At 43.7% G+C, this 12,577-nt stretch overlaps 1 protein-coding gene across 9 annotated transcripts in view; it reads right to left on the reverse strand.

Annotated features, from left to right (window-relative positions):
* The window catches only part of LOC135502696 (kinesin-like protein KIF13A), an 82,943-nt gene that overhangs the window by 12,072 nt on the left and 58,294 nt on the right, over positions 1-12,577 (reverse strand). For 5 of the 9 annotated variants that reach the window (XM_064795643.1, XM_064795649.1, XM_064795645.1 and 2 more), the window contains exons 14-31: positions 11,387-11,523; positions 11,185-11,294; positions 10,859-10,996; positions 10,562-10,736; positions 10,237-10,399; positions 9,736-9,921; positions 9,166-9,195; positions 6,703-6,849; positions 6,449-6,601; positions 6,141-6,308; positions 5,641-5,795; positions 5,078-5,454; positions 4,737-4,919; positions 4,240-4,580; positions 3,749-3,958; positions 3,251-3,328; positions 2,721-2,762; positions 2,152-2,266 (exon numbers count right to left, since the gene is read on the reverse strand). In XM_064795643.1, the coding sequence (XP_064651713.1) occupies positions 2,152-2,266; positions 2,721-2,762; positions 3,251-3,328; positions 3,749-3,958; positions 4,240-4,580; positions 4,737-4,919; positions 5,078-5,454; positions 5,641-5,795; positions 6,141-6,308; positions 6,449-6,601; positions 6,703-6,849; positions 9,166-9,195; positions 9,736-9,921; positions 10,237-10,399; positions 10,562-10,736; positions 10,859-10,996; positions 11,185-11,294; positions 11,387-11,523 (2,908 nt within the window). Of the gene's footprint in view, positions 1-435; positions 490-2,151; positions 2,267-2,720; positions 2,763-3,250; positions 3,329-3,748; positions 3,959-4,239; positions 4,581-4,736; positions 4,920-5,077; positions 5,455-5,640; positions 5,796-6,140; positions 6,309-6,448; positions 6,602-6,702; positions 6,850-9,165; positions 9,196-9,735; positions 9,922-10,236; positions 10,400-10,561; positions 10,737-10,858; positions 10,997-11,184; positions 11,295-11,386; positions 11,524-12,577 lie in introns of all 9 variants that reach the window. The other 4 variants (XM_064795650.1, XM_064795647.1, XM_064795648.1 and 1 more) reach the window with 3 other exon arrangements.

Here is a 12,577-nt window from a genome sequence, read left to right on the forward strand (position 1 = left end):
TGGTTGGATTCATCAATGAAAGGTCCCAAGCCATTTTTACTTACAATCCACCAACTAGGCAAGTCCCCTCAAAGAAGGAGTGAGGATTCTTCCCCCAACTGGACAGTTCCTCCAACCACATTCATAGTTCTGATATCGAAGAGAAAACATGGGAAAATTATTACAGAGATCACAGAAAGAGGGCGCACGATGCATAAATACATGCAACGGCATCCAGGTGCCTGTCACATGACCTAGAGACTCCTACACGATTGGTGCTCAGGGTTCTTACTAAAAGGTGGAATCGTTCAACAAAATTCTATTATACGAAAACCGTACTTCAATATGTTTTGACACGTGTCTGCTTTAGTAGAAGAGACAAAATATGATTCCACCTTCTACAAGAACCCTGCGAGTCATGTGACCTAATACTGCGTTGTGATTGGTGGCACATACGTTTAGAAGAAGCGAACGTGTTAGTTCTTGTCAGATTCAGGAAGTTGGGCCTCGCTGCAAGAAAGAGAAATACACGGGATATTAGTGTCGGAACACCGTCTATTGGCCGAGTGTCTTTGTGTGGGCGGTTGTGAGTGAGACGTCAGCCAGGGTCTTTATCAATCTTTAGCATGACCTGGAAATGGTTGCTCATTTAACTCTACTCTTGTAAATGAAGTTTACTTGAGGAGAAGTTCATTATTGTAGATGTGTAATCTGTAAAATAACTGATATCATCGGTGTAACACTGGTGAAAAATATAGATAGACATGCCAGTTACATGCGGTCATGTAATCAGACCTATGCACATCAGTGTACCCATGTGTCGCACATCAGTGTACCCATGTGTTGCACATCAGTGTACCCATGTGTTACACATCAGTGTACCCATGTGTCGCACATCAGTGTACCCATGTGTCGCACATCAGTGTACCCATGTGTTGCACATCAGTGTACCCATGTGTAGCACATCAGTGTACCCATGTGTCGCACACCAGTGTACCCATGTGTCGCACATCAGTGTACCCATGTGTCGCACACCAGTGTACCCATGTGTCACACATCAGTGTACCCATGTGTTGCACACCAGTGTACCCATGTGTCGCACATCAGTGTACCCATGTGTCGCACATCAGTGTACCCATGTGTCGCACATCAGTGTACCCATGTGTCGCACATCAGTGTACCCATGTGTTGCACATCAGTGTACCCATGTGTAGCACATCAGTGTACCCATGTGTCGCACACCAGTGTACCCATGTGTCGCACATCAGTGTACCCATGTGTCGCACACCAGTGTACCCATGTGTCACACATCAGTGTACCCATGTGTTGCACACCAGTGTACCCATGTGTCGCACATCAGTGTACCCATGTGTCGCACATCAGTGTACCCATGTGTCGCACATTAGTGTACCCATGTGTCGCACATCAGTGTACCCATGTGTCGCACATCAGTGTACCCACGTGTTGCACATCAGTGTACCCATGTGTTGCACATCAGTGTACCCATGTGTCGCACATCAATGTACCCATGTGTCGTACATCAGTGTACCCACGTGTCGCACATCAGCATACCCACGTGTCGCACATCAGTGTACCCACGTGTCGCACATCAGTGTACCCACGTGTCGCACATCAGTGTACCCATGTGTCGCACATCAGTGTTCATTCAACAGCCAAATCAAGGAAGCAATTTTCAATTGGGCATTGTTCGCAATTCAAAATAAAGTAGGCTCAAAGCATGAGGCTGGTATAGCTAAAATCATTCAAGTCAGCAAAGATTAACACAGACAAAGTAATCCATTCGCATGCATTTCCGGTTCGTCCTCAAAGATAGTTAACCAGAACTGCTGTGTAACATTAACCTACATCGCCTGATACAAATGTACAGTAAATTTTACCAACTTGCATTGAAATGAAGTTAAGCAGACGTTCATATCAGAGGTCAAAGGTCAAATGAATACAGAGAGTGTACAGAGCGAGGTCTGTGGACAGAGAATAAGCACCACCTTTTAGCCATAATGTGAAACAAAGCACATTCTGCCATCAGCGTGGAACAGCCAGTCTACACATCTGTGAACTATTTTTTGTGCCCAGATATTTAAGCTGTGAAGTGTAAACAGAATTATAACAAGAACTACTTTCTTTAGCGGAGAGTTTTCATTTTGAACTTACCAAGGCTGAATGCGGAGGGTGATTTGTCCTTGTCAGAGCCACCATCACTGCTTCGGCGGCCATCCGGGGTCAGAGGGTCTGACCTTGAAAGGTCAGCGACACTTTCCGCACGAACCTGCAAACAATAACGAATTTCGTCAAAGAGTTTGTGGATGTTTCTCCTCATCCAGATGAGATACAGCAAACCACAACCTGTTTTCTCAATGACGGATCAGATTTTCTTTCACTGATAAGGTTCCAAAACTGAATGTCGCCAATTTTGATTCACATGATGATCCCCGGCAAGAATGCATAGAAGATCACCAACATCCCAAAACTTTAAAACGAATCTGAGATTCTTGACAAAAGGCAGAACTTCAAGACATTACTTTACTGACTAAGGATTACAAATGTTCAGTTTGTAGGAGTGAGTTTATTCAATCTTGATAAAACATAATAAGAGGGTGAGGAACAATGAATGTAAGAGCAGATCCAACAGATAAGCAGGGTGTTGATGACTTTATAGAACAGCATGAAAACGGTGTGACAAGGTCAAGGACAACAATGACAACAACTATTCCCGTGATTACCTGCTCGTCCAAGCCGCGATGGAAAGAATCTGACCTAACGATCTGCAATGAATGAAACCAATAGTTAAGCAAGGAAATTATAGGTGGCACCACCACCAAGCAGCCATCACTGACATACACGAGACAGATTGAGTGATAATTCAAACTGATTAAATCTATCTGAAGCATAGAAAGTAACTGCAGAGCATTCTCCAATAACAGAATATCATTCCAGTCATGAAACTGCAGAGCTACATTACAATCACGATGTCACATTACACCCTCACGTCTTGTCAGAGAGGTATAAGTCAATGAATGAACATGCTTGTGACAAGTGACTTGTGACACATGGAAGAAGCACACCTGTGCTACAGGACACCATGCACTGCCACCCGACACTGAACGAATGTTGACAGTACACAGTTTAAAGCACAGATAATAAAGGCAATGCGTTATACATAATTGCATAGAGATCTAAAAACCCAGTCAAACACTTGATAGACTAAAGTTCCCGAACCCTTCGAACAGACATCAGATAATCTGATACTTACCCCGTGTATATTTGGAACACTGGCAGTCTTCCGTAATGGCCGCCCGGATGCTGACAGGAGCTCTTTGATGGCCACCTCCTGCAGGGAAAGGTCAAAGGTCAGGGTTAATGTCAAGGTCATGTATTTCAGGTCAGCCATAAGAACCATATCGCTAATTTGGTTACACTCCTTGTGCAGCACATTCAAAAGTTGGCCAGCGGGTTACAACAAACATTTTTGTTTACATCTTGGCAGTGCATCATGACGTGCAGGCAATTAAGTGTATTGCACATTTGTTATTACCCATGAGGCACTTTGAATGTGGTCTTTTCAAGAGGAAATATGCAGAGTGAGAGTAAGAGGAAGAAGAGTAAGAGGAAGAAGAGTAAGAGGAAGAAGAGTAAGAGGAAGAAGAGTAAGAGGAAGAAGAGTAAGAGGAAGAAGAGTAAGAGGAAGAAGAGTAAGAGGAAGAAGAGTAAGAGGAAGAAGAGTAAGAGGAAGAAGAAGAAGAATTCGTACCTGTCTAAGCTTATCCAGCGTGAGTATACTCTCCACTGCCGACACTCCCTTGATATATTTCTCCAGATACGTCTCCCCGTCCGACCCCTGGCACTCCTCGTTCTTGGAGGCGGCCATTTGTGCGAGGGATTCACGATCTTCGAGGTCTTCCGAGGCCTTGGGGATGTTGGAGACGACTTCATAGGAAACGCCAGTTGCAGTCAGCAAGTCCTGGAAATCAATGGAACACTAAAACTAACCCAGCTTGGTTCTGTCTTAAATTTAAACAACTTGATTCTGTCCTCGTAACAAGCGGCAGTTTGCTTCTGCAGGTGATTGACATTGCGCTACTATTCCCACTCTTTATGGAAACCCAACCCAACTACTAAAGCTGTCAATCAAATTAAGTCTGCTCCGCTGTTTTTCCATACGTGAGAAACTGGCAATCGAAAAAGCCAGGCAATTAAAAGCATATAACTTCTGTACTTCTTCCTGATGAAATCTCAACTTACCGCCTTCGACATGCGCTTCTTCATCCGATCCATCATGCTCTGCTTCTTGTAAATATTAATACTCAGTCTCTTCCGAAGCACCAGCTCCATCGAAGCCGGGTGGCTCAACCGAACAACAACTTTCAAAATCATATACACCCGTTCATTCGATGGCGTAACACGATTCAAATGCACTGAATCGTGTATCGAGGAGTCCCATGATGCAATGGCACATATTTCTTTCTCGCAATATTTGACGATCGGAAGGTTGTAGAATTTCGCGCCGTGTTCTTTAGGTAGTATAGAGTTGATTCCGGCAGCTTGGAGGCCTTCCTTGGCGTTAGGGGTGGTCATGTCATCCGCTGGAAAGAGACATGGCAAATATTTTTCAAGGCGGGCATGGACAAGAAGGGAAACCAAGCATTGGCTACAATCACGTGATTCCATGGCGGCATGCCTCGAATCGAAGAGAAAGTACCCCAGATTTAAGTTTTGAGGAAGTAAACTAGAACCCTTACCATTCAAATCCAGGAACAGCACAGGGTTGTGTTGCTCCATGCCAGGAGGAGGGATCCAGTCGGCTGGAGAACCAGGGATCCCACTCCCTGCCTGCGGAACCAGCACCGCATTACGCTCCTCCGTCAGGCACACCCACTGGTCGATGAGACTACGCTCTCTCTCGGTGTCAGAGTCAGATTTATCTGTAAGAGGAAACATTCGATGAGCACTTCTATTTGCCAACAGATGAAAAGATTGGCCAGTTTGTCCACTTCTTTCACCAAAATACAACCTGCTGAAACAAACTGATTGCAGATAGCTACCAAAGTTCATTTGGTTATGAAAGAAACAAACCAATCACCTGTTTTCTTGATGACTTTCTGTATCTGTTCGTCAAGATATTCCCGTCGTCTCATGAGTGCCTCCGACCACTTATCCCGCAGCGTGTTCAGATCCTCCTCCTGGTACGAATCCAGCCCCTTTTGAAGCTTCGACCGTGCACATATACAACCGACCGAAATCGATGTGATCGCCTCACAAATGATCGGCAGGGTCCCAGAATTCTGAATCGGTTTTACATGCACCAAGATGCGGCGTGAATGGCCTTGCCGGAGCTGGAAGACCCCGCCTGTCAGGACCTCAGGCTTTGTCAAGACTTCAACTGGCGTGTATTCACCCTGGTCGTTAAGTTCATGGATCTCAGTCCAAAGTTCAATTTTACGGATAAGTTCACCCCATCTGAAAAATGGACAAAATCACATTAGTGCTTGTAATTCTGCCAGCCAGTTCACCCACCCATCGAGATGGTTAGAAATTACGGCTATGATCTGTAGGATTCGTTTATTGTAATCCTTGGTTGCCACACTGCTCAGTTCAACATGAGTCAAAAGGAAGGTGGAAACAACATTTCCATGACTGACCTACCTGTCTAGCAATGACCTCGACTTTGCCTGTACATTTTCCATCTCCCAACCTTGATTGAAATCAAACCCTGTACTCCTATGGCCCCACACTTCTATCGAGAGAGCACCCTCAGCACAATGCTCCACAAACTCCTCAGTCACATAGACCTTGAATTCCTTGAAAGTAACAAGAAAGATTCCATGAAGATTTGTTGATGACTACGATCTTGGCTGAACAGATGGACTTGTCCACAGAGATATCCATCCAATATGGAATAGGCATCCTGATTTTAACTACGGTATACGTCAAAACTTGGACAAAATTAATGTCATGTGTGTCACAACAACACAACACCCTAGTGACAGTCAGTGCCGTGTTGTGGAGCATCTAAAGCTTAAACTGGACAGACAAGCACCTTTTGATGGTAATAACATTCCTACCAGGACTGTTTTACTTTGGAGAAAGTTTGAATTGAAACTGTCTCAAAAGCGACTGCCGTTGAAGAGTTCAACAGAACTTACCTTCCGATGATCAAATTTGAACGTCATACTGTTCTTTTTGAGTTGTGCGACATTGGGATCAACTACGGGGGCCACAACTACTGCATCACGGTGGTCCCAGAAGTTATACTGACAGAAGACAAAGTTTGATAACATCGGCGGGAGGCCTTTCGCTTCTTTTATTGAAATCTGAAAGATGATGGAATTCTACTCAGGAACAATGAATCAGAAACACTGCACCAGATCTTTCTACTCCAGTATCACTACTATTAAACTCCGCATCCTACTTGGATGTTTTGCTTTTCAGAAAATATGAGTATCTAACTTACCCGACACACCATCTGATTCCCGACAGACACTCCCTCGTCTTCGTAATAGTCATAGCTACGATTGCTGTCGCCGCTCTCTGAGTTTGTATCCCCCTGGCGGTCAGGCATGGAACCAGCCACACGACATACTTCAATGTGAAGACGTCCAGACACCTGAAAAGAACACCACACCCAGATTACATCATGCTCTCATCATGACCATTACGCAGATTGACTGACCGACTGATTGATTGATTGATTGACAGTACACTCACCTCCCCCTGTTGGCTGATAATAGGAACTTGATAATCAAGTTTGACATCATAAAACAGACACTCGAGGAACACGTTAGCGACACCAATCAGGTTGTGGTTTTCCTGTGACTCGTAGAAAGGGTCACCTTTTGCTGGGGGTCCCTCGTCCTGTGGAAAGATAGAATGAATTAGAATACGTGTGGCTTGGGCCAAATAAACTTGGTACATATCCTGGTTAGGTTTAAATATCGTGTTGTTTTGTCTATTTCAAGATAAACAGCAGGAATTTAATGAAAAGGATTCTGTCGAAGTTATCCCAATGAATGAGCTATATTTTTATCAATTGGACAAATAGGTCAGTAAATGTTTACGTGACGATTTAGACTATACTAAACAACATCAAATCAACGCAAAATGCCTGGGTTTTCTAACAGCTAACAAATCACATGGAAGAGTTAGTTTATTATGCAACAGAAGCACGTCAGAGAACAAGAAACCAAGATGCAGACATTTTTACAAAGCATTACAAAATCACCGAAATAATCAGCAATATTCAGTACATGCCACAAGCCATAAAGATCAACTCCTTCAGTTGACCACTGAACAACCTATACCACAAGTATTTGAACCTTGAACACAACCAAGACCCTCCCGGCCCCGAGGAGACACCATTCTACAAGCGTCTCCGCAAAAAACCCAGCATGACTCTGTCAACTGGGGATAGAGTAAACCGAAGATCGTGACAGAGAAAAACACAGAATAAGGCAATCAGTGCAAACGACGCCAGATTTACCGACAGGCGACAGAATCCTTGCTCACAGGAAATTACGGTGCACGCAAATGACGTTAACGGTGGCCAAACATCGGAGGAGATAATCAGTGAATGGAGCGTCAACGCTGATAATTAACTGGTTTTGATTGGTTAACGCATTCACGGTGAGCGCGAGATGATTTTGGGCGACTATTGATTCCGAGGTGGTCAAGGCCTCGATATGTTTCATCTAGGATCTGATACCCTTGTCTCTTCACCTGCTCTGCGTGGGACATTTCTTTGCTGCTATAACCTCTAATCATTGTAAGGTGTCATTGATCACTTTCGCGAAGTCTGGCACCCTAAAGACCCGAACTTTGACTTGATTTGACCGCAAGTGATAACTCAAGGCCCACTAACATTGATCCTTCGCCTTCATGATCCACGACCATCAAATTGATACAGCTCTTTATCCTTCAAGGCCGTTTTTCCGATTCATGATTCAGCTCTGACTAAGACTGATCTGTAGATGATAGCACAGCATGGGAATGGCCAATGTATCAACCAAGTAACAACTATGGAGCTTTGTGATGGCATATGTGTCAATCAGCATTAAGTAAGTAAGTAAGGGATACACTATCAACCCTTCCGTGATCGGGATGCAAACTTGTCCTGAGGTTCATAAGATTTTGCCAGCATGTAATGCTCCATGTGATGAAACACACTGACGTTGAAACAAAGACAAAACAAGAAGCATTTCAGGCCTTTCAATTACATGGAGACCTCTACACCCTGTATTTTTTTAGCTTATTTTGAGGACATGTTTTTTTTTCTTTTTAGCTTAATTTGGGGACATTTCGTCGTGCCAATTTGCCTGAACATCGACGTCCTTATTGACTGACATTGTTACATGCACCTGAAAACTCATAATTTTAGGATGAAAAGTATCAAATTATGCGATTTAGGATGAGATTTGGTCATTTAAGGTGTCAAAACACGCTTCAGGGGGTCAAATTACCCCCAAAATAGAAAAAAAAAAAGAAAAAAATTTTTTTTTTTTTTTTCTATTTTGGGGACATTTTTTAGGGCCTAATTTGGGGACGTGCCAAATTTCCTACACCGTATAGCGGTGTGAAAATGATGTAATCGAAAGGCCTGCATTTTCACATTCTAACCTAACACAAAGCCATCTCATGCATAGAACAAGATGCCGCATGCAAAGAACAAAATGTACAAATACCATCGAATATCACCTCAACCAAACTAAGACCTGCTACGTTCAGACTTAGTAAATTGTAATAGAAAATAGCATTAGTTCCTGATAACCAGTAACGTGGTGTGGGATCATGCCAAAAATGTTTGGGCGGCATGTCTCGGAGTTTAAGAGAATTTCAAGCAGTTTTATGGGCGATCGATGTTAGACCATTCACAGGAGCAAGTTGGTTTGTTTTGTTGGAGGCACATCTGATCTGGAAGCTTGAATGCAAATGTGTTGGCTGTACACTGGAAGACACGTTCTAGGGCATTTGCTGTCCACAAAATATCACAGCACCAATTTAAGTCCAGTGACAGGACCACAGGTAAAGCAAACCATCTTGCACCCATGAATTTGCCAGCATTCTACCATTTTTAATGCAGGATTTATAAGATTCATACACCAACAGTAAAATGCTCGAAAAGCGGGAAACTTGTAAGTGGCGCCACCTGTTATGCATCATTGTAACTACACCTACCATGTCTAATAACTTTTGTAAAAACGTTTCCTACAAATAAGGAGACAAGTTTGTAGAACTAATTTAAAGAGGGCGCTGTCACAACAGACTGTATCGGGACGACCCAGGTTTTCATCCCACAGTTGAACTGAAAGTCAATATTCCCCCGAATTTTCAACACATTTTTGACTAACATTTATCAACTTGGATGTTCTGAAGGCTGATTATTCAAAGGCCAAAGTGTATTTTTGTAATTCTATAACTAAAAGTTCTATTGACTAAACACACTAGTGAAAGAGACGAGTTCAAAATCCTTCCTTCTTTGTTCAACTTCACTACATCAGAAATCATTACTTTTTCGACCAATTTCGAAAACACAAAGTTTTGCAGAGAACTGAGGGATAGGTCTTTCATTTCTGTCGACAATTTAAGCCCTTTTTAGGAGCAAAAGGAAGGGAAATCCTCCAAAAATCGGAAACGTTTCGTACCCAAAGAGCGGTCAACGTCTGACACCGAAGCAACAGAGCGCTTTCCCAAAATGAAGGATTTTGACCCAAACTGAAAAAGCAAGCAAGACAGACAACAACAAACCCAGACAAGCGTTCGTTCGGGAACGTCTGCTTCCTCTACCATCATTGAGATCCCCTTCTCCTTGCGCTCTTCATACATCTCCCGCATATCGATGATCTTATTCTCAAACTTCTCCATCGACCACACCTGGCTACCCTTGTCTTTCCTTTTGACTAGAATGGCAGGCTCGCTCACGAAGGCGCCCCTCTGAAGAAGAAAGTCACAAGAATTGAAAACTTGAAGAAGATAAAAACTCCTTTCATTGTGAAATACAATGCTTTTTTTCCCATTTTAGCCAATGACCAAACATCTTTCTTGTTCTTCCCTTCTGACTAGCTTACGCAGAATAGCATCCCAGTAAAACAAAAAGCTTGGTAGCAATGATCAGGCGAGTGCCCTCTTATCTTCCTGCCTCAATGGAGAAACTGATAAATACGCAAAGACATGCATAGAAGTCACTCTCCTGTGTATATACTGATAACTTTTTATGTGATTCAGTTAGCCAAATCTCATCGACCCTACCTTTCTATTTGGACTGAGGTTGGCCGCCGGGATCTGTAACGTGACCGAGAACTCTGTCTTCTTGCCCATCTCTTGTGCAAGGAAGTTGGCCTCCCGAACCAAACAGTTTGCCTTGACCACTTCCTCTTTGAGGCGGACGAGACTCTGACAAAACAGCTTCTCCCTGGAACAAGTTGACACATCAATAAGACACAATGTACACCATCTTCTTCTTGACGAAAACTTGGTTTTATAACTCATTTTAAGGACAAAATAATCGAAGTACAGCCACTAGCTCAGTGTCATGGCAGTGCCAGGAATCTGGAGACACAAACCATATGCGTACCTTTCTTGTGCCCACTGTTGGTACTTCACCTGCATCTTGGAACCCGGCGATTTCATACTGAAATCAAACGGTGGTAACGGTAGGAACGGCTGCGATGGCGTGCTCGGTGACATCAGTTGGTTGCGTAACATCTGCATTTGGCGCTCGTACATCTGGCGCTGTTTCTCAAGGGCCTCTGCAAAATGTGGAATGGGAAATAATGGTAGCAGCATATTTGGGGTCAAGCTCTCAAGCTGTCACAATCCGAGTTCTGCTTATACACGATGGAATGCGACGAATGCCAACATAAACCGTTACCTTGTTTATCATCTTCGTGTTGTTTCTCCATTGCCACGATGGCCTCCTGTATCGGGTCATCGGGCATCTCCTTCATCATAACCTCCTGCTGGGCAAAGTCATAGTCCACAGGCTGCTGGGGCTCCGTTGTCGATGGACCTAGGGGGACAAGATAACAGCGGTTACTTGGGGGAGGATCTGTGACTCTATCTTAGACTCAACCACATTTGTTTCTTCTTCATCTTCCTTCCAAGGCCACAAAGTATGATTGCAGTTCAACTCCGAGGTCTATTCAGACACTGAGGCCTCAGGTACGTCACTTCACCATAATATGCTAATCAACTTACTGTTAGCCTTTGGACAGTTGATTCTAAAGAAGTGGTTGTTTCCCCAGAGGATCCGGTCGCCATGTCGAACCTTGGTTTTCTGCCCGATCAGGGAACCATTCACACATGTCCTGCAAAGAAAATCAACAGACCATGTAACGTATGACATTTGGCATCAATGAGCAACATGATATCATTGTTTCAACAAAACAAAACTGCTCACCTTGCTCCCTCTAGTGGTACCACAATGACATCATTGGCATCGATCTCAAGTATGCAATGCTCAGGACAAATTCCTAGGCCCTGGAGTTGAATGTCCTGCTCGACAGGTGCATCGGGGCGGCCAACTAAAGTACGATCCTGCAATGAGTGAAAAGAAGAGAACTTGTAGTCTTAGATCCACAACACTCGGCTGGTGCAAAAAGTCATCGTCTGGCCTTGACACTAACTTCGGCCCAGTGTCTGGGAAGTCCTTATCTAAATGGCTGGGTACTCCTTTCTAAAATGGCTGGGAACTCGTTTGCTAAATGGCTGGGAAGTCCTTAGCTAAATGGCTGGGTACTCCTTTCTAAAATGGCTGGGAACTCGTTTGCTAAATGGCTGAGAAGTCCTTACCTAAATGGCTGGGTACTCCTATCTTAAATGGCCGGGAACTTGTTTGCTAACTGGCTGGGAAGTCCTTACCTAAATGCTGGGTACTCCTTTCTTAAATGGCTGGGAACTCGTTTGCTAAATGGCTGAGAAGCCCTTACCTAAATGGCTGGGTACTCCTTTCTTAAATGGCTGGGAACTCGTTTGCTAAATGGCTGGGAAGTCCTTACCTAAATGGCTGGGTACTCCTATCTTAAATGGCTGGGAACTTGTTTGCTAAATGGCTGGGAAATCCTTAGCTAAATGGCTGGGTACTCCTTTCTAAAATGGCTGGGAACTCGTTTGCTAAATGGCTGGGAAGTCCTTAGCTAAATGGCTGGGAAGTCAACTAGCTCAGCAATGAATATGGCTCCTAGACATTTGAGACGATTCCAATCAACATCATACCAACGTTTACTCTATCACCACCACCTCACTCCGAAAGGGTAAATACAGTTATCAACATTGTACAAAGGTGTTGTTTGTGGCAATGAAATAAATCAGGATTCGGTATCCAAGAGATGATTGCATCACTATAGTAACGGGCCACAACATTGTGTAGCAGAGTATCGATGAACTCTACGGAATGAGCAAAGACATTTACGCAAAACAAACTTCTTTTCTGTTCTAAATTACGTTCCTATCCTCAGACCACTGACGCTATTTACACCACACCAAATGAATCATGGGTAGCCTAAATGGCGTCTGAGATCAGATAAAACATTACGAATATGATGAATGCCCCCCATGGTGCCACGCTGGCTTATAAAGCCATCTCTTTCTC

This window comes from Lineus longissimus, chromosome 19 (genome assembly GCF_910592395.1).
Source record: "Lineus longissimus chromosome 19, tnLinLong1.2, whole genome shotgun sequence".
Classification (NCBI taxonomy): domain Eukaryota; kingdom Metazoa; phylum Nemertea; class Pilidiophora; order Heteronemertea; family Lineidae; genus Lineus; species Lineus longissimus.